Source organism: Cervus elaphus, chromosome 33, assembly GCF_910594005.1.
Source record: "Cervus elaphus chromosome 33, mCerEla1.1, whole genome shotgun sequence".
Taxonomy (NCBI): Eukaryota; Metazoa; Chordata; class Mammalia; order Artiodactyla; family Cervidae; genus Cervus; species Cervus elaphus.
This window is the reverse complement of record NC_057847.1, coordinates 71,784,614-71,809,453: the sequence shown is the minus strand read 5'-3', so window position 1 is coordinate 71,809,453 and position 24,840 is coordinate 71,784,614. Positions and strand designations below refer to the sequence as shown.

The 24,840-nt window shown below is 46.3% G+C and overlaps 2 protein-coding genes across 4 annotated transcripts in view; one reads left to right on the top strand and one right to left on the bottom strand.

The window, feature by feature from the left end:
- Positions 1–9,482: 9,482 nt before the first annotated feature.
- Positions 9,483–14,581, bottom strand: DBI (diazepam binding inhibitor, acyl-CoA binding protein). The gene is made up of 4 exons (XM_043894439.1): positions 14,440–14,581; positions 13,311–13,428; positions 11,104–11,166; positions 9,483–9,771 (listed from the first exon to the last, which is right to left on the bottom strand). The coding sequence occupies exons 1-4, from the start codon at positions 14,446–14,448 to the stop codon at positions 9,698–9,700; spliced, it is 264 nt and encodes an 87-aa protein (XP_043750374.1). The 5' UTR covers positions 14,449–14,581; the 3' UTR covers positions 9,483–9,697.
- A 4-nt stretch (positions 14,582–14,585) lies between these two features.
- Positions 14,586–24,840, top strand: part of C33H2orf76 (chromosome 33 C2orf76 homolog) — a 71,472-nt gene continuing 61,217 nt past the window's right edge. The window contains exon 1 of one of the 3 annotated variants that reach the window (XM_043894436.1): positions 14,586–14,715. Coding sequence is in view for 1 of the 3 variants with exons in the window: in XM_043894435.1 (XP_043750370.1) it covers positions 14,605–14,715 (111 nt within the window). In the remaining 2 variants the exon portion in view is untranslated. The remainder of the gene's footprint in view (positions 14,716–24,840) is intronic. The other 2 variants (XM_043894437.1, XM_043894435.1) reach the window with 2 other exon arrangements.

Sequence of the window (24,840 nt, the reverse complement as noted above, 5' to 3'; positions counted from 1 at the left end):
TATGGTAGAAAAAAATGAGAGTGATGTTTGCCTCCGGGAGCATGATGACAGACTGACTGGAAAGGAACGTGAAGGAACTTTTTGGATCAATGATAGCGTTCTATATTTTTGTTGCAGGAAGGGGGACCCCTTTCAGGGCCCTAGACTGAGCTCTTGTCTAACACTCAGAAATGGATTGTCCAGTGCTGACAAAGCAAGAGACTTTATTGGGAAGGGGCACCCCAGTGGCGAGCAGGAGGGTAAATGAACCCAGGAGAACTGTCTGCCATGTGGTCTGCAGTCTCCGGTTTTAGGCGATGTACTGTCCAGATTCTCTCTGGTCAGTCATTCTGGCTCCAGGTCCTTTGTGGTATACACATTGCTTAGCCAAGATGGATTCCAGCAAGGAGGACTGTGGGAGATTGGTAGGACTTTTGGCGTCTCTTGTTGACCTTTCCCGAATTCCTGTGGTTGGTGGTGGCTTGTTAGTTCCATGTTCCTTGCCAGGACCTCCTGTTGTAAAGTAACTGGTGCAGATGATTGCTATCTGGGTGCCTGGCCCAGGGCGAGTGGTTTCATTCAGCATTTCCCCTAAGATTTTGATAGGGATCTGGGTTGTACAGGTCCGTGTACTTGTTGAAACTTACCAGTTGGTATATTTAAGATTGTGCATTTTATTATAAATAAATTTTATTCCAAAGAAATAATAAAACTGTAAGCAAGTGTTGAACTGTAATTAATAATATTCCATAACATCTTACAGAAACACCAGAATGAACTTTTTGGCCAACCCTATGTATACGCTTAAGTATTCAGGGAGAAGCATATGAATGCCTGCAAGTTACTTTGAATGGCATCCAAAAAATGGCTCAGGTTGCCGGATAGAGTAGTGGATCTAGCTATATGATAAAACAGCTAGAGTAAAATGCTATGGTAAAAATCTAGGTAGGGAGTACTCAAGAGCTCACTGTAAAAAATAGTATTTTCACTACATGTTTTCAGTTTCATTAAAAATGGGCAGGAATCAGTTGAAAGTCCTTGAAACGTCCTTTAGGGTTCAGGGAGCCTAAAAGAAGGCCAGCTTCTCTTGCTCTGCTGTGCTGTGCTTAGCCGCATCGGACTGTTTGCAACCCCACGGACTGTAACTCGCCAGGCTCCTCTATCCAGGGGAGTCTCCAGGCAAGAATACTGGAGCGGGTTGCCACGCCCTCCTCCAGGGGACCTTCCCAACCCAGGAATTGAACCCAGGTCTCCCACACTGCAGGCGATTCTTTACTGTCTGAGCCACTAGGGAAGCCCAAGAATACTGGAGTGGGTAGCCTATCCTTCTCCAGAGCATCTTCCCAACCCAGGAATCGAACTGGGGTCTCCTGTATTGCAGGTGGATTCTTTACCAGCTGAGCCACCAGAAACTCCCCTCTTGCTCTGCAGTCACCTGTTTCTGCAGATTCTTTCTCAGTCTGTGTCCTCCTGTCCTGCGGCTGCCAATGCAGGAGAGCGGCTTCCTCCCTCCTAGCCAGCAGCTCGTATTCCCATGCAGGCTTGTGTGTCTTGACCGGTCAGCCTGGTGTAGAAGGACTGAGTCCTCACCTACCGCCTGTGGTGACTCCAGGAAAAGCTAGGCACTTAGCCTTCTTCTCCCAGCCTGTGGCACCCGGCCTGCCCAGCCCCGGGGGAGGCACCTCCGCCCCATGCCGCTTTCCTGGGCGCAGTCCAGCTCTGCACTCCTGCCATCTCCAGGGGCTTCCTAGTTGACCATTTCACATACATGGCCTTGGTTAATGGAAAACGTCTGGCCTTGTGCTCCCTGGCAGAATGAGACTTTGGAGAGCAGAGGTGAAACCGAGAAAGAAATGTCTGCTCCAAAGAAATGAGCAGAAACTGTGCAAGATGGTGAAAGATGGCCAGGAGGTTGAGAGAGAGAGAGAGAGAGAGGGAGAAAGAATCTGTAGGAGCAGAGGTCACTAAAGAACCTGGAAAAGACAGCCCTCAAGCACTCTCCCTTTCAAGGAAGTCTCAAACTGAAAGACACCACTTTTTACCTGCCAGATTGTAAAAACAAAAGAAATTTTAAGTGATAATATTCAATGCTGGCAAGGAAGTGATAGTGAAAAGGCACTATTGTACATTAGCAGTAAGAACTTTTTATGGAAATAATTTAAAAATATGTATAAAAAATGATACATTTTGAATCAATAAATTACATTCTAAGAGTGAAAAATCAAAATGTTTTCAAAGATTTGTATATAAAGATGTTTAACAAATTATCATACTAATAGCAAAAAGTGGATATTATCTATCAGGTTACAAATTAAATTATAGTCCAACAAAGTAATGCAACTATTTTGCAAACATTTTTCATGAAATGGTTTTAGGAGAGAAAAATCAGGTTACAGAATTTTATATACATGTGATTGCCATTGTATGCTATAAGATTATGAGTTAACTTGTTCTCTTTTTCACATTTCTGGCATTTCCCAAGTTTTCTGCAATGCATGCGCATTGTTTTTCAAATCAGAAAATTTGCTTAATTTTTATTACTTATTTCATTTTTGGCTGCGCTGGGTCTTCATTGCTTTGCACGGGCTCTCTCTGGTTTCTGAGAGTGGGGGCTGCTCTTGATTGTGGTGCGCCGGCTTCATGCGGTGGCTTCTCTTGTAGCGCACAGGCTCTGGGAAGCTTGGACTTCAGCAGCTGCGGCATGTGGGCTCAGTAGCTGCTGAGCACGGGCTTAGTTGCTCCGAGCATATGAAATCCTCCTGGACCAGGGATTGAACCTGTGCTCCCTGGATTGGCAGGCGGACTCCTGTTCACTATGCCACCAGGGGTGTCCAGAAAAAAATTGTTTTTAAATGCCGCACAGCCTGGGACTGGGATATGAGAGCGATGTCTGCATAGGGATTTGGGATATGTTGTAAAGAAACTGTATCTGAAAAGACTTGTTTAAAAACTCTTAAAAAAATCAATTTCCAAAATCTTTTGCTTATAATATAAAAGTGCAGGTCCCAGTTTTGGATCGTATTGATGTCAATGTTAAGTTGATAGGTAGAAGGAACAAAGATTACTGCTTATAAGCAGAGCTCTGTCTGTACTGGGCTGGAGCCATGTATTACAAATTTCCTGAGTGTACTTGTAAGCACAGGGTATGAACTGCTCATGTTATGATGATAAAGGTTGCTGCTACTGCTGTTTTGCAACATAGATGGCATTAGTTGCAGATTCTCACTATCCACAGGGGAAATCAGTCATTGGAAGGAGTGGGGGTAAGAGAACTTCCAATTATGGAGCTCCTATAGTTTGCACTGTGCTGTTAGTTTTGCAAGCATTAGCAACCATCTAATCCTTAGAGTAGCCCTGTGACATATTGCTATAGTGTTGTAACCAGGAAGTGACAGAAACCCATGTTAAACCAGCTGAAGCAGAATGGGAGTGTAGTGGTGTAGTTATCTGGAAAAGACAGTTTGATGGCGGCCACATGCTATATGGTCATAAATCTCTGGCAGGTTATATTAATATTTTCCCAAAAGAGCAGCAACAGTGTCTCCCATCTCACCAGCCTTTCCTACATTGTGATCATGAGACTTTCCATCAAGAATGGGGTCCGTGTTCTTTCTTCTTGAATTTGGGTTGGCTTGTGACTATGGTAGGGGTCATGCCACGTGACTTTCCAGGCTAGGTTATAAAAGGCAGTACGATTCACCCTGAGTCTCTTCGGACACTCACTCTGGGAACTCAGCCACCATGCTGTGAGGAAGTCCAAGCCACGTGGAGAATTGTGGGTCGGTGTCCTGCTAACAGCCAGCATTAACCACTAGACATGTGAGTGAGGAAGCTCTGAGGTGACCCCCATCCCCACCATCATCTAGCCTCAGCCGTATGAGTCATCCCGAACAAGAGCCACTCAGCTGAGCCTAGTTAAGTCCAGAACCATGAGAATGATAATGAAATCGTTGTTAAGTCACTAACCTTGGGGGTGACTTAACAGCAACAGATATCTTTTTTCTTCTGGTATCCAAATAGAATCTCAGGTAAGAGATTTTATTGAAATCATTCTTTGCTATGCCAAACAGCTTCTTCCATGCTTCTGGGAAAGATGGCAGCAAGCAGCTCCCACTTATAAAGTCCCTACAGTTAGAGATTTTGGAGGATGGGCGAACTTTCCAACAAGGCCTGGCCACTTAGGTTCTATGCCCCTGGCCTTGAGATTGGTTCAAAGACAGTCAAGTGACCTAGGCAATCATTCTTCCCTAGGATTTTCATGCTGGGACCTTCAGGAAAAATGACCCTTCTTATATTCTAGGACTCTGGTGGACTAATTGCCCTGGAATAGGGGAGGGGGCATTATTCCTCAAAAGCAGGAATGCCAGTCCAAGCACACACGAGCACAAAAGGTACACAGTTTAAGATCAGGGAAGAGTCTGGGCTCTCTCAACCAGAACCTCTCAAATTTTTATACTCTAGATAGATGAATCCATTCTTTAGTCATCCTAAATGCTTTTTTTGATAGTGTGTATTCATTTTTCTCTTTTGTGTTAGGCGTTTATTAAAATCTCCACTCAATTCTGCACCATAGAGATTATCCCTATTTTACAGACCCCCCCCCCCAAAAAAAAATTGAGGCTCAGAGAAAATAAGCTGGCTCAAGGTCAGAAAGAGCAAAAGCAGCCACTTTGTGGTTCAAATTTAAATCTATCTGGGAAGCCCATGCTATTTCCACCACTACATATCTTCTGGTGAACTGAGTGTCCCTCAGGGCCACACTTAGGCAAAGCTGTGTGAAGGGCTGAGGTAATCCTTCTCTCCGACCCCCTCTCACTTTGCAGTCCCCACCCTCTTTTGGTAAGTTTCATGCCCTGGTGCCCGTGGGTGATTTCTAAGTGTGGTCACCTTAGCGGCAACCTGAGCTCCAGCTTTTTCATGATTTCCACCAAAACCGTGCTGGCTCCCATACCTTAAGGCTGGTGATTTTTAATTGCTGCTGCTGCTAAGTCGCTTCAGTCGTGTCCGACTCTGTGCGACCCCACAGACGGCAGCCCACCAGGCTCCCCCGTCCCTGGGGTTCTCCAGGCAAGAACACTGGAGTGGGTTGCCATTTCCTTCTCCAATGCATGAAAGTGAAAAGTGAAAGTGAAGTCACTCAGTCGTGTCCGACTCTTCGCGACCCCGCGGACTGCAGCCCACCAGCCTCCTCCGTCCATGGGGTTTTCCAGGCAAGAGTACTGGAGTGGGGTGCCATTGCCTTCTCCGGACTTTTAACTGAGGTGAGCCCAATCAGGTATTCGCCAGAGAGCCCTCCGGCTACTGGTGTCTCATTTGCACTTGACAAAGACCTTAAGGGTCTTCTGAAGAAGGGCCACTGCTGGACGAGACCAGCCCACCGACAGCCATATGAGGATTATTAGCAGGCATATTAGTTTCCTGGGGCTCCTCTGACAAATCACATAAACTGGATAGTTTAAAACCACAGACATTTATTTTACTACAGTTCTGGATGCTAGAAATCCAGATTCAAGGTGTCGGCAGGCCTGGTTCCTTCTGGAGACCTAGAGAAGATCTGTCCCATGCCTCTCTCTTAGCCTCTGGTGTTGCTGGTAGCCCTTGGCATTCCTTGGCTCCTAGATGCCTAATTCTAGTCTCTGCCCCCGTGTTTACATTGTCTTTCTCTCTATGCATATCTGTGTCTCAAATTTCACTTTCTTTTCTCTTATAAGAACAACAGTTACTGGATTAGGGCCCAGCCTTAATCCAGGATGATCTTGTCTTGAGATCCTTATCTCAATTGCAACTGCAAAGATCCTCTTTCCAAATAAGGTCACATCCTGAGGTGTGGTGTGTGTATTTGGGGGCGGTGGTGCTTAGTACTTGGACCTATATCCTGAGGGAACACCGTCCACCCCACTCTAGCAGAGCATTTGGAAGACCCACAAGTTACACGCTGAACCTATTTGATATTACCCCTCCTAAGTGCAGAGTCCTTTACCGTCTTTGATATCTCACTGATTACTCTGGAAAGGCTTTGCAGGGGTATCTAAACGTTTGCAGGCTAGACTTTATTAGTTCATTCATTCCTTACTCACACTCACTCCTGAGCAAGGATACTTATCAAAACATCATAAAACAAAAAAGGTGTAGGTCTTCTATTCCTGGTCCTCCAAGGATCGAGTTGCATCCGAGGCAGGAGGGTGTTGTGAAGCAAGGGGGGTTCTCTGCTGGAGGTGCACAGAGGGCACTCCCGGGCCCTTCTGGCGCTCTTCCTGGTTTACAGCTTTCAGAACAAGGAGGGCATCTGGTGGGGCTTTGCTCATTTGGGGGGTCGGTTCTTAGCTACCCCACGTCCCTTCAAAAGACAGGTTGTGTGTACTCACACAAATAAATAAAAGGGAAGAACCGTTCTGCCCCTTTCTTTCCTGGGAGCTGCTGAGGGCAGAGGTGCTGTTCTGCCCTGAGCCAGTCCAAAGCCTCAGCTCCTTAAAGCCTGCCTCCACTGGTTATTTCTTTTGGTTCATTCTCAACTCTGAATACCTGTAATTTTACTTTACACCTTTATGCTCCTTAAACTGTCCCCTCAAAACTTTCCAGCCTGATTCCTGCAAGCCAGGAACCCCTGGGGCCTTCTCATTCCCCTATTCTGCTCCCCTTCCTTTCTGTACTGGACCCCATGACCTTCTGCTCAGCCCCACTTTACTGATGAAGAAGCTGAGGCTTACAGAGTTGACACAACTTGCCCTATGTCTGTGTAACTTGGGCAGTGCTTAGCCAAGGTCCAGTTGCAATCCAGGGGCCTAAGATGTGTGCCCTAAGATGTGTCCCCTAAGATGCCTGGTCTCTAGCAGCAGTTCCCAGGCTTTTTGGATCTTGGAACTACTTTAGTGTAGGGAAAACATGGTGACCTGGCACCCCGCCCCCAGCTAGGGAAGGCCTCCAGGCTGCTAGCAGTCGCTGTTTGCTGGGCATTGTGCCAAGCACTTAACCCATTTTATCGGCTCATTTTCCAGATGGAAGAAAGTGTGGCTCAAAGAAGATAGGTGATTCAGCACCTGAGAGAGGCTGGAGCGGGACTCACATGTGAGTCTGTCAATCGCCTGCAATGCAGGAGATCTGGGTTCGATTCCTGGGTCAGGAAGATCCCCTGGAGGAAGGCATGGTGACCCACTCTATATTGTTGCCTGAAGAATTCCATAGACAGAGGAGCCTGGTGGGTTGCAGTCCATGGGGCCTGTAAAGAGTTGGACACGACCGAGTGACTTTGACTTTATGTTAGCCTAGCGAGACAGGGGTCACCAGGTAATGAGTGGTGACTAGAGGGGATGTGACAGACGTGGACAAGCAAGGCCTTCCTGGTCAGAGAGCCCTGGGTTTGGATCAGCTCATCACCTGAGCCTTCTTTTCCTCATTTGAATAATGGGCATGGTAACACAGCAAAGAGGTACAGTTCCCACCCCAAGGCACCGTGGATAATTTCAGAACTGAAGCAAAGAGCCTGACCCTGCAGGTCCTTTGCAAATAATGGCCATTCATCAGAGGCATGCCCTTGGTGGGCAGAGGGGCCTTGGGTCTGTCTTTTCACTCCAGTGTCTCTCCCATTGGCACCCACTGGAGAAGAGATACAAGTCGTCATAGTGCCATCTAAGCAGTAACTGCAGAGGGCCACACTGTGCTCTTTGTCAGGGCTTCCCTAAGCTCAGGTCCACTCCTCTGGGATCCTGGCTGGCAACGAGGCCATGAGATGTCTGAGCACAGGTCTGCGCTGCCTTTCCAAGCTAGAAATAGGGCAGGGTACCAGGTAGTTGATTTTCTTACCCACACCATCTCCAGTGTTAGACTCGGGCTAGGTCCCTGACTGATAGATACTGCAAGGGATGCTGCCAGGGACAAAAACTGGTTTGAAGGAGGGTGAGAGAGAAATTCCTGATAAAGTGCTACACACGTGGTACCTCCTTTATGGCAGGATCTTCTCACACCCCCTGGAGGCTACACGAGGCCTGACCCTGGAGCCAGGTCTATTTAAGACAAGCGCCACACCTTGGACTTGAAGATTGTTTTTCCTCTGGCTTACTCCCCAAAACAGCCAATAACTGAGCAAAGATGATCTAAATATGGGTCCAGGTGGGTGGCTACGGCTCCTTACTGCCTCCCTTGGGGCTCAGAGGTGCCCCCTGTGCTGGGTGGTCTTGGCAGCCTGGGTGGAGTGGAGCCGGGTGGGAGGCCAGGTTCCCTGCCTCGGATGCCCTTGATCACATCAGCACCTAGGAACTGGCACTGCTCCTCAGGGCATCCCCTCACCTCCACCGCACATCTGAACTGTGGGGCTTTGTTTTCCATGGGCAGCCTGGGCTGGAACTGGATGACTCACTATTCTCAATAATCACTGACAGTCAGACTGACCGTCTGAACGCCTTGACCCCTGCAGCTCCCCATCACCTATGGTCAAATTCTGTACTTTTAAACTTGGCTGTCAACTTCCCACTACCTAGTCTCCTTCCACACTGAAGGCACGCTGTATTCCAGCCATACCAGATGCCCTCCCTGCTTGCTCCTGTTTTTCCCACCAGTGCTACTCACTTCTTTGAGGCCACCTTGGCTGGTCAGGTATCTGAACCAAGAAGACCTGCACCTGAATGCTGGTCCTGGGTTTCTTTACCAGCTGAGTGACCTTAGGCAAGTCACTGCAGTGCCCAGGTCTCACTGTTCTGGAGCAAGGCTGACTATGTCTAGGAGCAGGGCACTGGCTCTGGAGGGGAGATCTAAGAGCTGCCTGGCCTCAGAGAGCCTCTTTAAATTCCTTTTTGCCTCAGCATCCTCACCTGCAAAATGGAAATATGACTGCCTCCCTGGCAGGACTGTGGAAGTGACTGAAGGGGAACATGAGGCACAGAGGGTCTGACTGCTGTCTCCTTTTGTTCCTACTGTTCAGCCACCTGCAAAGTCAGGCCTCAGCCTGTCTTCTTTGCAGCCTTAACCCCTTGCCGTCCGAGGTCCTGATGCCCTTCTCCCTGCTGAGCCCTCACTTCCCCTGCTTGCTTTCTGCCTGCCCAGCTGCATGTCACCAAGCTTCCCCAATGGACACTGGGGGTGCTCCCTGAAAATGCATGTTTCACCCTGACTGGGGCTTCCCTCCTTGCTTGTTTACCCTGCAACCATGGACTGGTTGGACCTCAGCCAGACCTCAAATGCTCATCAACCCTGCCTTCCTCAGAGTATGAGGCCAGCAGTGTTCTTGACAGAGGGCTGGCAGTACCTGCAGACTGACGTCTCAGCCCACCTGACTGATGTAGTTGAAGTTGGGGAAGATGGAGACAGCGAAGGCCACTTCTGTGATAACTCCTCTGCACCGAGGTGAACACATGCCAGGTCTGAACAGGTGGGTGCGCCTGCCCACTCCAGCAAAGTGTACAGGGGGAGCTAGAGAAGTTCAAACACTTCTAGATGAAATCTTTAGAAAAAGTGAGGAAGAGAGATTGGAACAGAGGACATTATTTCAAGAGCCCAAGTTATCAAAGACGTAAAGTAACAAAGATACTTTTAATTCATCTACTGATAAAAATTACTCAGCAAGGATTAATAACTGTTTCAGCTCCTAATCTGTTAGAGTCATATCCTGGGCTGTCTTGAGCTCCTGGTTTAGCTAGTTATCTATTAACTTCATCCACAGTATTAGAAAAACAAGGCATTAAATCAGTTTAGGTGAAATGAATGGCTGGCAGCCAAACCCAGTCTCTTATATTCCATATTTTTTCTTTAGTTCTTCTACTTTGTCAACATAAGCTTTCATGGCATCTTCTTTAGAAGTCCCTGCAAGGCATCAACAAGATTATTTGTCAGAGAGGCAGTGCTATAGAAAGGCAGCAAACTTTAGAGCCCCAGGTTAATGCTGCGAGCCTCAGTTTCTCACCTGTGAAAGGGCTGGGGGTTCTACCACCTACACCTCACAGACCTGGCCGGACATGACTTTTGAAGTCCTTAAGGAGCTTGGCCCACAGGGAAGGCTCCATAAAGCACTGAGCTCATAATGTGTGTGCAGCTGCCCGAGGCCTGTCACTGGCTTGCTGGCCAGATGAGTATCCCACTGGGGACACAGGTTGTGTTCCACTGACTTTCACGATTGGCTTTGATCTATCAAGTGTTTCTCTGTTGGGCCCTTATCTCTCAGAGCTGTTAAGCTGCCAGGGAAGAAACAAAGCCAGATACCCTCTTCTCCCCAGAGAGCAGCTTTGGGAGCTCTGAAGACAAGCAGCTGGCCCTTGGAGGGGAAGACAGAGGACACTGGAGATATCTCTCAGAGATAGTGATGCCTGGTGTCCTGGATTCTACGCTGAAGGAGAGACTCAGTGGGAATCAGTGTGTGTTCTGGAGTAGGGGCGAGTACATGGGGCCTCAGAATGGTATGGAAATGCCCAATGGGAATGGACAGTCAGAGGGGCATTCCTGTTTCACTTACTTGCAGATCCTAGGAGTGTATTTATTGTATTCTGGTCCCTTTTGAATTCAAGGGTTTCTCATTTGCAGGAAGACAGAGGGCTTATTCAGAAACGAGCAAGCTAGGACACAAAAGCTGGCAGGCACTTCAGTGCCAGCTTCTGGGTCTTGCCGCCGCAGGTGGCATGTGATTAAGTCACAGCCGGGATACTTCTTGGCCTCTGTTCTTAGCATATAATAGCTCCATTCACTGAGGCTACGATGTGCCAGCAGCCTGCCATGCATTAATTCATTTCTTTTTTTAGGTGTCTTTCTGGCTGGAAGGGAAATAGGGAGGGCTACTTGGGCCAGGGGGTCACTGCCTGGCCTTGTGAGGGAAAGGAAGTTGTGGACAGGAAACCATCCCTATTCTGAATATTGTAAAGCCCAAGGCAACTTATCACCTCCCAGTCTGTTTGTCAGTGGCCTGGGCCCCTGCCCCTGCACTCTCCAGATGATATTGTGACTCAGAGATGGTGTTTTTGGAAATGGCACAAATGGTATCATAAGTGGTCTAGTTTTTTTTTTTTACCATTCTGGTCTAGGTCAGACTGGTTCCCAGCATGTGCCTCATCCATTCTGTTCTCTCTCCTCACCCCTTACACTCCTTAATGAAGAGTATTTTATTACTGGGGTTCCCAAATGAGGGAAGCGTATTAGAACAATTACCTTTCAGCTCATTCCAGGCATCCCACTTGGCCTTGCCTTTGAAGTCCAACATTCCAGGACGTTCTTAAACAAGGGAAGGAAAGACATTAGACCTGCTGCAAGTTCTGATGGGGAACTTTATCCATTTTCTTGCCATGATAGCCATATTTTATCTTCTTTTTCCAGGCTTTGCTATGGAGTTAAATGGGTCTGATATGGTGGGTTCTGCCTTCAGAAACTCACATGTACAGAAATTCAAACTTAAAATCTAGAGAAAATAGGAGGAAAACTGTTCTCATTACTGGAGAGACCCTTTCTTATAAATTAACTCCAAAATTTCTTTTAAAAACTGTACTTTATTTTTTTTAAACAAGTACCACAATCCATTCACCTGGCTTGAAATTCAAACACCACAAAGGGATTACTATAAAGTTTCCTTCCACTCTTCCCACCCAAGGTCTCTCTCCCATGTTATTGTTATCAGTTTTGTAGGTGTCCTTTTCTGTGAACTGTCTGTTCATATTCTTGCCCCATTTTGCTACCAAATTGTTAGTCTATTTCTTATTGTTTTATGGGAATTTTATTCCCCCCCACCCCACCCCGAGGGCAAGCTTCCTTTAAGATATACCCTGGTTTTATACCTGCAGACCTGTTATCAGGTCTGGGGAACCTGTTCCCCTGGGGAACACACTTACCACCTCCCCGCTGACCTAGTTCACTGCCATGCTAAGAAGAAAGCCCAGGGGAGCAATCGCAGTGTCCACAGCCAGGACCACAGTGTCTGAGAAACATACAGTCTCCCCTGAAGTGCTTGCCAGGAAGCATTCCCAGGGACACCTGAGGGAAACTGCGCCCCAGAATCATCATCAGAATCTGAGATTAGCACATCCCAGTAGCCCTCTCATGATGATGCAAAGGTGGTACATTTGCACTGTCTAACTCAGGGTGCCAGCTGAGCACCTGAAGTGTGACTGGGGAGTGAACTGTTGACTTGATTTTAACTATTCTCAGTTTAAATTTAGATAGCTGCATGTGGCTAGTGGCGGCTGTATTGGACCGAAGAGGCCTAGAGTGAGCTGATCAGGAAGTGATAAGAATCCCAAGCCAGTCTACCTACACTAATGCGAAAGCAGGGCAGAGGACAGTCTCTGTGACAATCATGTTTGTCAGAAAAGTGTCTCAGTCACTCTGGCCACCCCCACTTCATTTCCCCTGCCTCCCTGGGAAGGCGCAGAGTTTATAAACCCAGGGTAAAACTCACCTTCACCACAAGACCTTTCTTAACTAAGCTCTCCCTGTGATTTTTATTTTAAAATATTTTATTTATTTGGCTGTGCTGGGTCTTAGTTGCTGCATATAGGATCTTTAATTGTGGGATCTAGTTCCCTGACCAGGGATCGAACCTTGCCCCCTGCAGTGGGAGTATGGAATCTTAGCCACTGGACCATCAGGGAAGTTCCACTCCCTGTGATGTTTGATTTGGCACTGCCCAGGATCCTTAGCAGCCAGCCCACCTGCTCTACCCTCTGCCCTAACTGCAATGGAATTAGGGGCTACGCTCACCCTCCTAAACAGGAGCGAGGGGTGACCTCCTCTATGCTACTGTGGCCACCATCTCTGAGTACCTGTGTACAATGCATCATGCTATTGCCTTAGGGGCAGAATGAAAACTGTCCAAGCGAGAAAAGACATTATAGAATATGGTGGTCCAAACCAAGGTCTCAAATCTGTACTTAGATTTTTTGACAGGGAACAAATGGGGAATTGCTGTCAGAAAAAATGCTTCTGACCTGACGCAGAAAGCCAGCCTACTCTGGCTGTAGCAGCTGACATCAGGCTTGGTCCAGCTGCCAAGCGCCCTGACTTTGATCCTGTCTGACTGGGGTGGAAATAGTGTGGTTCAACAAAACTACTACTGAGCTGAGAGCTTGGAGCAAGTCTCTTCAAAGCTGGGATCTTTGTTCCTCCCAAATAGATAGAAAATGCTGGTGATAACGAGACAAGTCCTCAGACTGGGATTTGAATTCTGCTATCTGAGCCACCAAACCCCACTCAGGAACATTATCTTTGGGCAACCTCTCCCAGCTTAAACCCCAGGAACCACCTTAAGTGTAGGGCTGTGGGTGGTTTTGAGAATGAAGTTGCCAGAGATAACAGTTTCAGTACCAACCAAAGCTGCCAAGCCTACTTTGATGAATCTGGGCCCTCCCAACTCCACCTCAACATACCTGTATTTACGTCACCCACAGTTGCCTGTTTGTAGTGGCTGTAGAGGAACAGCATCTCCTCATCTGCCGGCTTGGCCTTAAGCTGCTTAACTTCCTCAGCAGCTTTGTCAAACTCAGCCTAAATATGAGGGAGAGAAGAGGGCTGACTAGAGTTCGGTAATGAGGATGGAGGGGTTGGAAAGGAAGCACTCTCTTGCCCTGCTGGTGAGGAAAAGCAGTCTTCCTCATCTCCTCAACAGGGCAGCTAGAGAGATTCAGCAAAACCAGGAGGATAAGCACATGCCTTCACTCACTTGGACAACTATGTATGGGGCTCTCTCACTAAACCAGATATCACGTGCTGGAAACAGAGGTGAAGGAGGCAGGCTGACGCTGCAGTGGACACACACTTCACAGAAAAAGCACGGCCAACTGGCTGACCCGACAGAGGTCTCAGGACAGCCCTGACTTGCGGCATTGGGTGACTGAAACAGCGGAGAAAACTGCATGAACGCAGCGCTTCAGCGGCCAGAGCCCGCTGGCCCCCTCCCTCCGAGGCCAGGGGATCCGGTGCCAATCCCTGTCCCAGCGTCCGGACTGGAGACGGGGGAGGAGCCAAAGATCGCCCCCCACTGCTAGGTCCCGGGAAAGCGTCTACAGTCAGAGAAGGGAAAGGCCTCTAGGTCACCCCTCCTCAGGCTGCGACCCTCCCCTGGCCTCGCGCTGGACACTCGGCCCCTACTTCCCCTGACCTCCAGGCTCTCACCCGCGGCCTCCTGGCTTCTCCACTCTATCTGGCACCCCTACTCCTGCCTTGTCCTTCCGGATAGGGCACTCTGTCCCCTTAGTCTTTCATTCTATGAAAACCATTACATCCCATCTGTCCATGTTGGACGCTAGCTTCCGACCTCAATTCCTGCTTCACTGCGAACGAAGTCTTCCCTATGGCAACTTGCCAGCCGTTGCGGGCTCAGTAACCGGAAAGTTCCGCTTACAGGGCTCTGTTCGGAGTCTGGGCTGGGCAAGGGTCCAGAAATAACAGCAGAGCACGGAAGGGAAAGACCCTGCGGGGTTGTGTCTGCGGGATAATCCCCGCACCAGCTTCCCGCCTCGTGGCACCTTCGTAGCCAAGGCTGGGCACGCGTATTACCTGAGACATGCCGGCGGTGTTGCAAAGATTCCAGGAAGCCCGCGGAGGCGGCGAAGAGCAGCAAGCAGTAGCACGAGATACTCAACTGACAGCGCCTTTGGAAGCGCAGCCTTAGGCCTCTCCAGCGGTGCTCGGACCAGCGAGAGACAGCCAATCAGGAGCCAGATGTACGCTGGGGGCGTGCCCAACCGCCCCACGCTGCCAACCCCGCTTGAACCCGCGGGGTTTGCTTGCGCAAGCGCAGCGGGGAGGAGCCGAAGGGGACGCCGGGAGCAGGTGAGGATCGCGGAAGTAGGGCGCTCTCGGTAGTGACTGCCAGGTGGTCAGAGCTGGAATTGGGTTCCCGGGTCACCGTGGGGAGTGACCCGCGAGGCAGAGAGGGCGGGTGGAAGCTGAAGAGCGGAGGTTTTAAAATTTGTTTCATTAAATCGTGTGTCCTGCGTGAGGTGCCGGAAGTCGCGCCGCTGGACGAGTAACGGCTCACGCTTGGGGAGGGCGAGGGGCCCGGTCCTTCTGTGGGGACTAGAGACTTTCTGGGGGTGGTCCCTGGAGAACTGCGCGAGGGTGGGAAGCTAGAATGGTTCCCAGAGGGTCGAAGCCAAGGCCTCTTCCTCTGAGTGATTGACACGTTCTGTGACTTGCCATTGGCCGTGATTTGCAGTCCTGTTTTGTGTGCGGTAATCTATCTGGTGCCCTCAAGTCAGGGACAGTGTCTTATTTGTCTTGACCTGCCTGGTGTCTCAGACGGTAAAGAACCTGCCCAGCAGTGTGGGAAACCCAGGTTGGATCCCTGGGTCGGGGAAATCCCCTAGAGGAGGGCACGGCAACACCTTCCAGTATTCTTGTCTGGAGAATCCCATGCACAGAGGAACCTGGAGGGGCTACAGACCATGGGGTCGCAAAAAGCAGGACTCAACTGAGCGAGTAACACTTTCACGTTAACAGACTCGGCCCGGACTAGGTGCTCAGCAGACAGCTGTTAAGACTTTCCTTCGTTCATGAGTGTGTACTGAAATCTTGTCAGGTTACTTGCATTGCTCCAGACCGTAGGGTGAAGGATTAAGGGAAGGTAACTTTTGAGAAAGCCCCTCAAGAGGAAGCATTCCAGGCAGAAAATGAGTGTAAATGTATGAGCAGGAAGTGAGGGGAGGATAGGAGATGAGGCTGGAAGGTTAAGGAGGTGGCAGGCTGGCTGGATGATGCAGAACTTTGAGTTTTATTCTGAGTGAAATGGAAAGTTAGAGGCTTTTGAGCAGAGGATAAGGACACTAGGGCAGTTTTGCAAAGTTGTTGCAGAGGCTAATATTCTCCGTGGGAGAAAGGTGGGTGGGGAATTTGAAGGTGATACCTAAAGACCAAAGGGAGAATTTTCTGGCTGTGGTTACAAAGGAGCTAGGTGAAAGGAGGGAATTGATGGAAAATAAGTCTCCAGAGATCTTTTGATAGAGACCGTTCCTCTCCAGTTCCTAATTTGTAAAGAGGAGTGGACTGCAGATCAACCTCCAGCTTCTTCCCACATTAGTTTATAGCTGTAGGTGTTTAAAGAAAGTCCAAGTAGACGCTTTCAGATATAACTTACTAACTTAATGGAGGTCAGGCTTAATGAAAAGGGGAGAAGTGGAGATGTAATAGCAGGGAGCACATCTCGAGTCTTCAGCCCATGTGTAATTTTGTTTGAGAAAGCAAAGCCAAACGAATTAACAAATTTTGGAGCTAACTTTGGGGAAATTACATTTGAATTGTAAGAGATGTGAATTTCTTCCCAAATGACAATTCAGAACTGTCTTTTTGCCCTTAGTCCCATATGAAACTTGGGTTCACTTTTGCCTCCATCCTTTGGTGCTCACAGCTTCCTTGATGAGATTCAGGTTATTCCCTGTGTGGATCGTATTTGCAGTCAAATATATTTTCTAGTAGGCAGGTTTTGTGCTTCCCTGGTGGCTCAGTGGTAATGATTCTCCCTGCAGTGCAGGAGCCCCAGGAGGTGTGGGTTAACACAGTTATTGTGTTTGTGTTGTGTTTGGCACATTTGAAAAGATTAGGTGCCTCTGAAAATGGAATTTTCTTTTTATTCCTCCAAGGTTGGCTAGTGTGATTGAATTTTGACTGAAGTTAAACATTGCAGAAAGCAAAGCTAGTGTTTTGAATTAACTTGGTAATCTCCAGCTTAAGTGGGGTTGATTTTTTGGTTGCTTCTTTGGAATATATGCCACTTTAAAAAAAAAAAACCGACCTTCCACATGGTGGTTTTGTGCCCAGGTTGCTTAAAGTGACTGAAGTATGGAACTGGTCTCAGGGAGCCTGAGTTTGCAGCGGCTTCAAGTGGGGCTTCAGTTCCTTAACCAGAGATTGAGACTGGGTCGTTGTGGTGAGAGCCCCAAATCCTAGCCACTAGACCAGTGGTCAGTGACAAGGGCTCTGGCCCTTCAGCTTTGCAGAAGAGAATTTCCACAAAGTCAGAAAGTAGTGAAGCAAGTGGAATATTTATTAAGAGGAAAAAGAGTACATTATATGTGGATAGGGACACAGGGGGACTGAGAGAGAGTCCCTGAGTTTTACCTTCGTGGTAATTTGAATTACTTTTATGGGGCATTTCTTCCAAGTTTCTGTTGGCCAGTCATTTTGAATTGCCTGGTTCAGAGTCCATGTTTGATACATCTCAGGATCCTCTCATGTGTGTGCATGTATCTCTTAGCCAAGATAGATTCTACCGAAAAGGCCTAAGGGTAGAACATCTCTTATCATCACTTCCCTTTTGACCTCCACTGAACCCTTTTGCACATATGTAGCTGGGGAGTCGCCTGACTTCAAGAATGGGAAATATGTGGTCTGGGCAGGGAACAGCCTCCTCTCTCAATTTTCCTGTTATTCTCCTGGTGGAGTTTTGGCCCACAGAAAATGAATCTTCAATTGCTTTACCCTGGGGGGCGGGTGGGTGGGAGGGGAGCCATGGCATCTGCCTCCTGCCTCAGAACTAGTAGTGATTGCAGATCCCAGGGAACCGGGTGCTATGTGATCTTGAGGAGAAGGAAGAATGTTTTTCCTTGTTGGGGATCCAGCCTAGGCCAAGTTTTGAAATAGCTGAAGGCATGCTTGCCTTGTGCTTCCTTCCCTCACTTTTCAGTGACTTCCGCCTATGGAAATGCTGCTTTATGGCCTGTTACCATCTCTGCTCTAGGGAATTGGAATGTCACTCAACTTTTAACATAAAGAGAGGGTAACACGTCAGCAGCCGGTATTCAATTTTTAAAAGTGAATTTTAGAGTATATTTGGGGTCAATAGATTATATGAATTTTAAAAAAACAATTTATTTGTTTTTGGCTGTGCTGAGTCTTTGTTGTCAGGCAGGCTTTTCTCCAGTGGAGGCTAGCAGGTGCTGCTCTCTAGTTGTGCTGTGAGAGCTTCTCATTGCAGTGGCTTCCCTTGTTGGAGAGCATGCACTCCAGGGCACATGCAGGCTCCAGTAGTTTCGGCTCCTGGCTCTAGAACATGGGCTCGATAGTTGTGGTGCACAGGCTTAGTTGCTCTGCGGCATCTTCCCGCACTAGGGAGCCATTCTCCGGCACTGACAGGTGGATTCTTTACCGCTGACCCCCCAGGGAGGCCCAGAATTTTTTTATTCTACATTTTGACCCTCCTGGAAGGGTCTTCATATTCCCAAGAAAGGACAAGGTTGTTAGCTCTGTTCATCTTCTTGTTAGCAGCTATCACAGTTGGTGATTATTTTTTGTAATTATTTTATTTACAATCACTTTTATTTTAATTTACTCCTCTACTGTCTGAGCCCCTGCCCTACCTAAGTCAGGGAGGATACGGATCACTGAGTATCAGTTGGTGCTCCGTCTCCAAGTACCTGGCACTTAAATGGTGGGTGAATGAACAGAGTGCTCTTCTCTCTATGAAACATTTTCCTTCTGATTAGCCATGAACTTAGAAACCAACCAAGTTTATTAGAACTAAATGTGAAACTATGAGCTAGAGTAAAGCAGGTGAACTCTGGTGCAAGGGCTGTGTCATCTCTTTGTTCTGCCCTCAGTCTTGGAAATAGAACACTTGAAATGTTAGGGGAGATGAGAACCTGATGAGCTGACTTGTCAGCCTAATTGACCCTCCGAGTTAGTGGAGGGGCCCTAATCATTACTGCAGTTTTCCCCACATCCTTGTCTTGCAGTTTTCCCCCACATCCTTGTCTTGCCAGTTTTGGCTACTCACAGGCTTCACTTTCTGGGTGTCAGTGTAAAGCCAGCCAGGCAAGTTATATTAACAGGTGAAAGCAGTTCTTGCCCAGTGGGTGTGAATAGTAGTTTAATATTATGTTTCTTGGTGTAAACCAAACCTCTAATTTCTAAGAGTAACCTAGTCATTAAAACGTGAAAATCATTACCAAAAGCTTTATGGTAAAGCTTTACTAGAAGGCAAGGGTTAGGGTATTCACAAATGATGAATTATATTCATTTTGTATTTATTTTCTGGTTTCTTGACATAAGAGACTGGGGTTAATCATTTTTGTGACATTTTATAATTGTAGTTTCTAGTTTCGGGAGTCAGGGAGCTCTGGTTTACCATTCTCTGGCCAGGTAGTCCATGGCTTGGGGTTCTATTAGCTCATGTTGTCCTGGAGAAACAACCTGAGTTTGTTCATTAATGATGATACCTATAATAGCAATTTTAGAAAGATGTTATCAGTAACAGCGATTGTAGTCATCTGACTCTGGTTGCTTACTGCTCAGTACCCAATTGAGGTCAGAAGGGATAAAAAAGGGAATAAAATTTTGGATAGAGAGATTAACCATAAACTTGGTAAGGGAACTTGATTTTAGGGGGACTTGGGTTCAGAGGCACTTGGGAACTGCTGCTGGGATAGGAGTGGGGAGAGCTGGATAGAGTTGTGGCCTTTATTTTGTGAAGGTGGGGGAGCTGACAGCTGAGGTGAAAATGTACCTTTTCTCCCGCCCACCCCCCATCCCCCTGCCTTTTCTCCTCTTTTGTCTCTTTTCCTTTTCTGATGAAAAAACTGGTAAGAGGAGGCCTGGTTACCAGAGATCTTAACCAGCCCTTGCCCTTTGCCGTTCTTTTCTTCCTTTGGGTATTTATATTTGGAGAATTGGGTGAGAGAATGGGCACGTGGGTAAGACATCCATGAGTGTGTGAGTCTCACCTTGCCCCTGTCCTGTTTTTGCCCAGCCAATATGGGATTGGGGGGTGGTTTGGGCTTAGTTGAGACATGAAGACCAGGGCTTGCGTAGAGGTGGGGGTTTTCCTGGCAGGAAGTGACCTTCACTGGCTGGGAGTTAAGAAGTAAGGAAAGTTACTTATAAGTTGGTCATGCGCTGGTGATGTGCTGCCTGTGTTCTATTTAGAAATACTTACAAATGTGGGCAGGCATAATGAAGTGCTTTACAAAGATAACTTAAGTTCAGTACAGTAGTTCCTGTTCAACTTCACTAGAAATATAAACTCTCCTCTAAATCTACTTTGTCTTCCTCACTTTGCCTGTTTCCCTAGTTTCAAGTTGTACGTGACAAACTCTTGGTAAATGCTTTGAAACTAGGTTGTTAGAAATGAATTTTCTAGTGTGCTTTCCTATTGTCTGTCAACAACGACAAAAAATAGAAGTATTAAGATTTGATAACAAATGATTTGGCTGGTAATTCCTTTGGAGATAATGCAGTTTTATTTATTTGCTTATTTTTGATTTTTTTTTTTGGATGTGGGCCATTTTTAAAATCTGTATTGCTTTTGTTCCAATATTGCTTCTGTTTTTTGTTTTTCATTTTTTTGGCCCCCAGGCATGTGGAACCTTAGCTCCTTGACCAGAGTTTAAACCTGTGCCCCCTGCAGTGGAAGTGTGGAGTTTCTTAACCCCTGGGCAGTCAGGGAAGTCCCTCTGTGCTGTTATCCCTTACACTCTTCACCTGTTTCGTCCTGGTGGTAACGACTTGCACAGCTATTGTACATACCACAAATAGTACATTGACAATAATAGGTTGAAGATACAGAACATTTTCATCATCGTCCTTTTATTGCCCTGTGATAGCCACAACCACTTCCCTCCTGTCCTTACTCCTCCTCTGCTCCTGACAACCAGGAATTTATTCTGTTTCTATAATTTTGTCATTTCAAGAATGTTATGTAAGTGAAATCGTGTAGTTTGTAACCTTTTGGGATTGGCTTCTTTACTCAACATAATTCTCTAGTGATTCATCCAGATCATTGTATGTACCCGTAATTAATTAATTCTTATTGCTGAGTGTATTCCATCTTTTGGATGAACCAGTTTGTTTAACCATTAACTTGTTGAAGGACATCTGCACTGTTCCCACTTTTTAATTGTTACCAATAAAGCTGCTGCTAGTCACTCATGTACAGATTTTTCTGTGAATGTTTTCATTTTTCTGGAATGAAAGCCCAGGAGTGCAGCTCTGGGCCATATGGCCATTCCATGTTTGGTTTTGTAAGAAATTGTCATTGTGTCTGTACCATTTTACATTCCTTTCAGCAATAAAGGAGAGATCCAGTTTCTCCACATCCTTGCCAGAATTTGGTGTTATCACTTTTTTATTTTCAGTTCAGTCCAGTCACTCAGTTGTGTCCAACTCCTTGCAACCCCATGAATCGCAGCACGCCAGGCCTCCCTGTCCATCACCAACTCCCAGAGTTTATTCAAACTCATGTCCATCGAGTCAGTGATGGCATCCAGCCATCTCATCCTCTGTCATCCCCTTCTCCTGCCCCCAATCCCTCCCAGCATCAGGGTCTTTTCCAATGAGTCAACTCTTCACATGAGGTGGCCGAAGTATTGGAGTTTCAGCTTCATTATCAGTCCTTCCAATGAACACCCAGGACTTAATCTCCTTCAGGATGGACTGGTTGGATCTCCTTGCAGTCCAAGGGACTCTCGAGAGTCTTCTCCAACACCACAGTTCAGAAGCATCAATTCTTTGGTGCTCAGCTTTCTTCACAGTCCAATTCTCACATCCATACATGACCACTGGAAAAACCATAGCCTTGACTGGATGGACCTTTGTTGGCAAAGTAATGTTTCTGCTTTTTAATATGCTATCTAGGTTGGTCCTAACTTTCCTTCCAAGGGGTAAGCGTCTTTTAATTTCATGGCTGCAATCACCATCTGCATTTTTTATTTTAGGCATTCTTACAAGTGTGTAGTGTATCTCATTGTGGTTTTAGGTTTGCATTCCCTAATTATCAATGATGTTGAGCATCTTTTCATGTGTTTATTTGTGCCATGTGTATAATCTCTTCTCTCAATTTTCTGTGTCTTTTGCTTGTGTTTAAATTGAATGTTTTTAAATGTTGAATTTTGGGAGTTCTTAATATATTCCAAATACTATTCCTTTGTTGGATATGTGGTTTACAAACATTTTCTTCCAATTTTTAGTTTGTTTTTTCATCTTCTTAACAGTCTTTCACAAAGCATAAGATTTTAATTCTGGTGAAATCCAGTTTTTCCAATTTTTTCTTTTATGGATTACACTTTTGGTGTCATGTCTAGTAAATCTTGACCTAGCCCTAGATTCTGACAATTTTCTCATTTTTTTGTAAAAATTTTATAGTTTTGCATTTTAAAATTCACGTAATTGATTTTGAGTTAATTTTTATAGAAAGGTATAAGATTTAGATTGAGGTTCTCCTCCCCTCCCTCACCTTGGATGTCTAATTGTTCCAGCACCGTTTGTTGAAAAGATATATTTCCTTTAATGAATTGCTTTTTGCACCTTTTTCTGTAATCTCTTGGGCATATTTATGTGGTCTTTTCTGGGTCCTGTCTTCTGTTGATCTGTGCATCTGTTCCTCCACCAACACTACACAGTCCTGATTATTGTAGCTGTGTAATAAATCTTGAAATAGGGTAAACTAATTCTACTTTATTCTCCTTTTTCAGGATTGTTTAGTTATTTTAGTTCTTTTCTCATTCCATATAAATTTTAGAATAAACTTGTCTATGTCTAGAACTTCTAGCACTATGTTCTAGAACCATAACTATATTGAATAAGAGTGATGAGAGTGGATACATAACTTGCCTTGGATTTGTAGGGAATATTGGTCTGTGGCTTTTGTTTTTATAATGTTTTTGGTTGGTTATCCTGTAACTATAAACTTCATAAAATGAATTAGGAAAGGTTCCCTCCTCTTCTGTTTTCTAGAAGAGAATGTGTAGAATTCTTCAGTGAAACCTTCTGGACCTGGAGATTTCTCTTTTGGGAGTGTCAAAATTATGGATTTTCCTTAATAATTTCCATAAAAGTTCCATTCCGATTATCTATTTCATATTGGGTTAATGGTGGTAGTTGGTATATTTCAAGAAACTGGCCCCTTTAATCTAAGTTGTGAAATGTGTGTATGTAGATTTGTTCATAGTATTCCCTTGTGATAGGTACAGAGTCTTAGTGAATATTTCTTGTTTCATTTCTGATATTTATCATTTAGATCTTCTCTCTTTTTTTGGCCAGTCTTGCACAAGATGTGACATTTTTTTTTTTTTATCTTTCTGAAGAACTAGCCCTTTTTTCATTGATTTTCTCTTTATTGTCTTTCTGTTTTCAACTTTATTGATTTCTGTTCTCTATTATTTCTTTCCTTCTGCCTATTTTGGGTTGTTTTGCTTTTATTTTCCTAGGTTCCTGAGATGAAAGCTTCCTGACTCTCCACCAGGCCCCCTCTGACACTAGCTGCTTTGTTATATTAACATTTGTGAAGTGGAGCACAGGTGGCTGGATTGTGACCTGTGGTCAACGGAGGACCACAGAGAAATTGAAATAGAGAAGTTTATTATTCACCCGTCCTGGAGGAAGTGCACCGCACTACCCGAGGACCCACATGGGGAGGAGGTGAAGACTGAGCGCAGGGAGAGAGTGAGCGGTAGGACCTGGAGCGCGTGGTCTGTGGTGGAATCCCTGGGCTTCCCAGGCTGACACTGGATCGATCAGTTCAAACCAAAGGTGCAGGGTTCTAGTAAGCTCTGTGGGGGTTTTATCTAAGGAGTGTGAAAGGGCAGGCCCTGGAGGCAGGGGAAACTGGTGATCACAAGGGCTGTTGGGGAAGTCTTATCAGGAGCTTGTATTTCCTTGTGATTCAGGGCTGTTATCTAGGGCACATACTTCCATGAGGGGGCAGGTTTCAGTTTAAGGTCCTTGCGGGGCTATACTGCCAAACAGAATGTTTGCTGGGGCGGCAGTACCGCGTAGTAGCTCAGCTAAACTCCACAGCGCCCCCGTGGGGAGGGGACGGCCTTTTATTCCTGTGCAGGTGGGGGTCCGAGCTCTTGTCTGACTCCAGGGTGCAGAGGAATCAAACTGATGATTGTCCAGCTCCCTACTCAGCCTTCTCTAATGTGACCCTGGCGGGGGGTTGGGGCTCCTCCTTAAGGCCTGGGAAGGGTAGAAGTCTAGGCTCCAGCTCTGCCTTTGCTAGTGGGGGTGGGGCTGCAGTTTCTTATGTGATTTCTGGCTGGATTAGAGGGCTCCTTTGTCTAAAAGTTTTCTTTCTTGGCTAGGCTGCCCCTTTTCTGGTCCTTTGGCTAGATAGAGAAGACTTTATTCAAGCTTCCCCCCGCCCCTCTTTCCCTGCACCTGTTCGTGATTCTGGGTTGCTGACTTCAGCTCTGTGTCCAAGATATGTGAAAACCCAGGGACCTCTCCACCATGTTGTTCCTTAGGTCTGTAGGTCCCTAGCTAATCTGCTGCCCTCCCTCCACCTTTCTGATCCTCTTACATTTGTTTTATAGATAATGTCCAGGATTTTTAGTTGTATTTTATCATGACATATAGCGAAAGGTACATCTACTCCATCTTCCTAGACACAGAAATGGAGAATAGTACCACTTAAAATTCATCGTTATTTTCTCTGTGAATTAGACTAGGTTCTGAATTCATAACCTAAGTTGGGGCTTTTAAAGTTGAATAAAAACTCAGTGTTCTCCATTCTTTTCAGAAGAGCATTAGTTCTGTTTTGGCTGTTTGAAAGTTGTTTCATGTGGTTGAAGCTTACAACCTCCCAAATTCAATAGCAGGATTATTTTCTTCTTAAGAAGCCAAGTGGTAGGGGAATATAGGCAATATTTTGTAGTAAGTGGAGTATAACCTTTAAAAAATGTTGTTTACTTGTAACTTATATAGTATTCTATAGCAACTTCTTGAATTAAAAAAAAAGAAGCCAAGTGGTCAAACACAAGCCAAGTCGTTTGCCATTAAAAGTGAGTTTGTGCTGTGCTATACTAAGTGGCTTTAGTCATGTCCAACTCTGTGCAACCCTGTGGACTGTAGCCCACCAGGCTCCTCTGTCCATGGGATTCTCCAGGCAAGAATACTGGAGTGGGTTACCATTTCCTCCTCCATGGGATCTTCCTGACCCAGGGATCGAACCTGTGTCTCCCACGTTGC

What these genes read in the sequence shown, in the direction of transcription:
- DBI (XM_043894439.1), bottom strand. An exon ending in TGTGGGTGACGTAAATACAG is followed by an intron (nt 11,167 to 13,310) that starts GTATGTTGAGGT and finishes CCCTTGTTTAAG; the next exon opens with AACGTCCTGGAATGTTGGAC. An exon ending in TGCCTGGAATGAGCTGAAAG is followed by an intron (nt 9,772 to 11,103) that starts GTAATTGTTCTA and finishes GATGCCTTGCAG; the next exon opens with GGACTTCTAAAGAAGATGCC.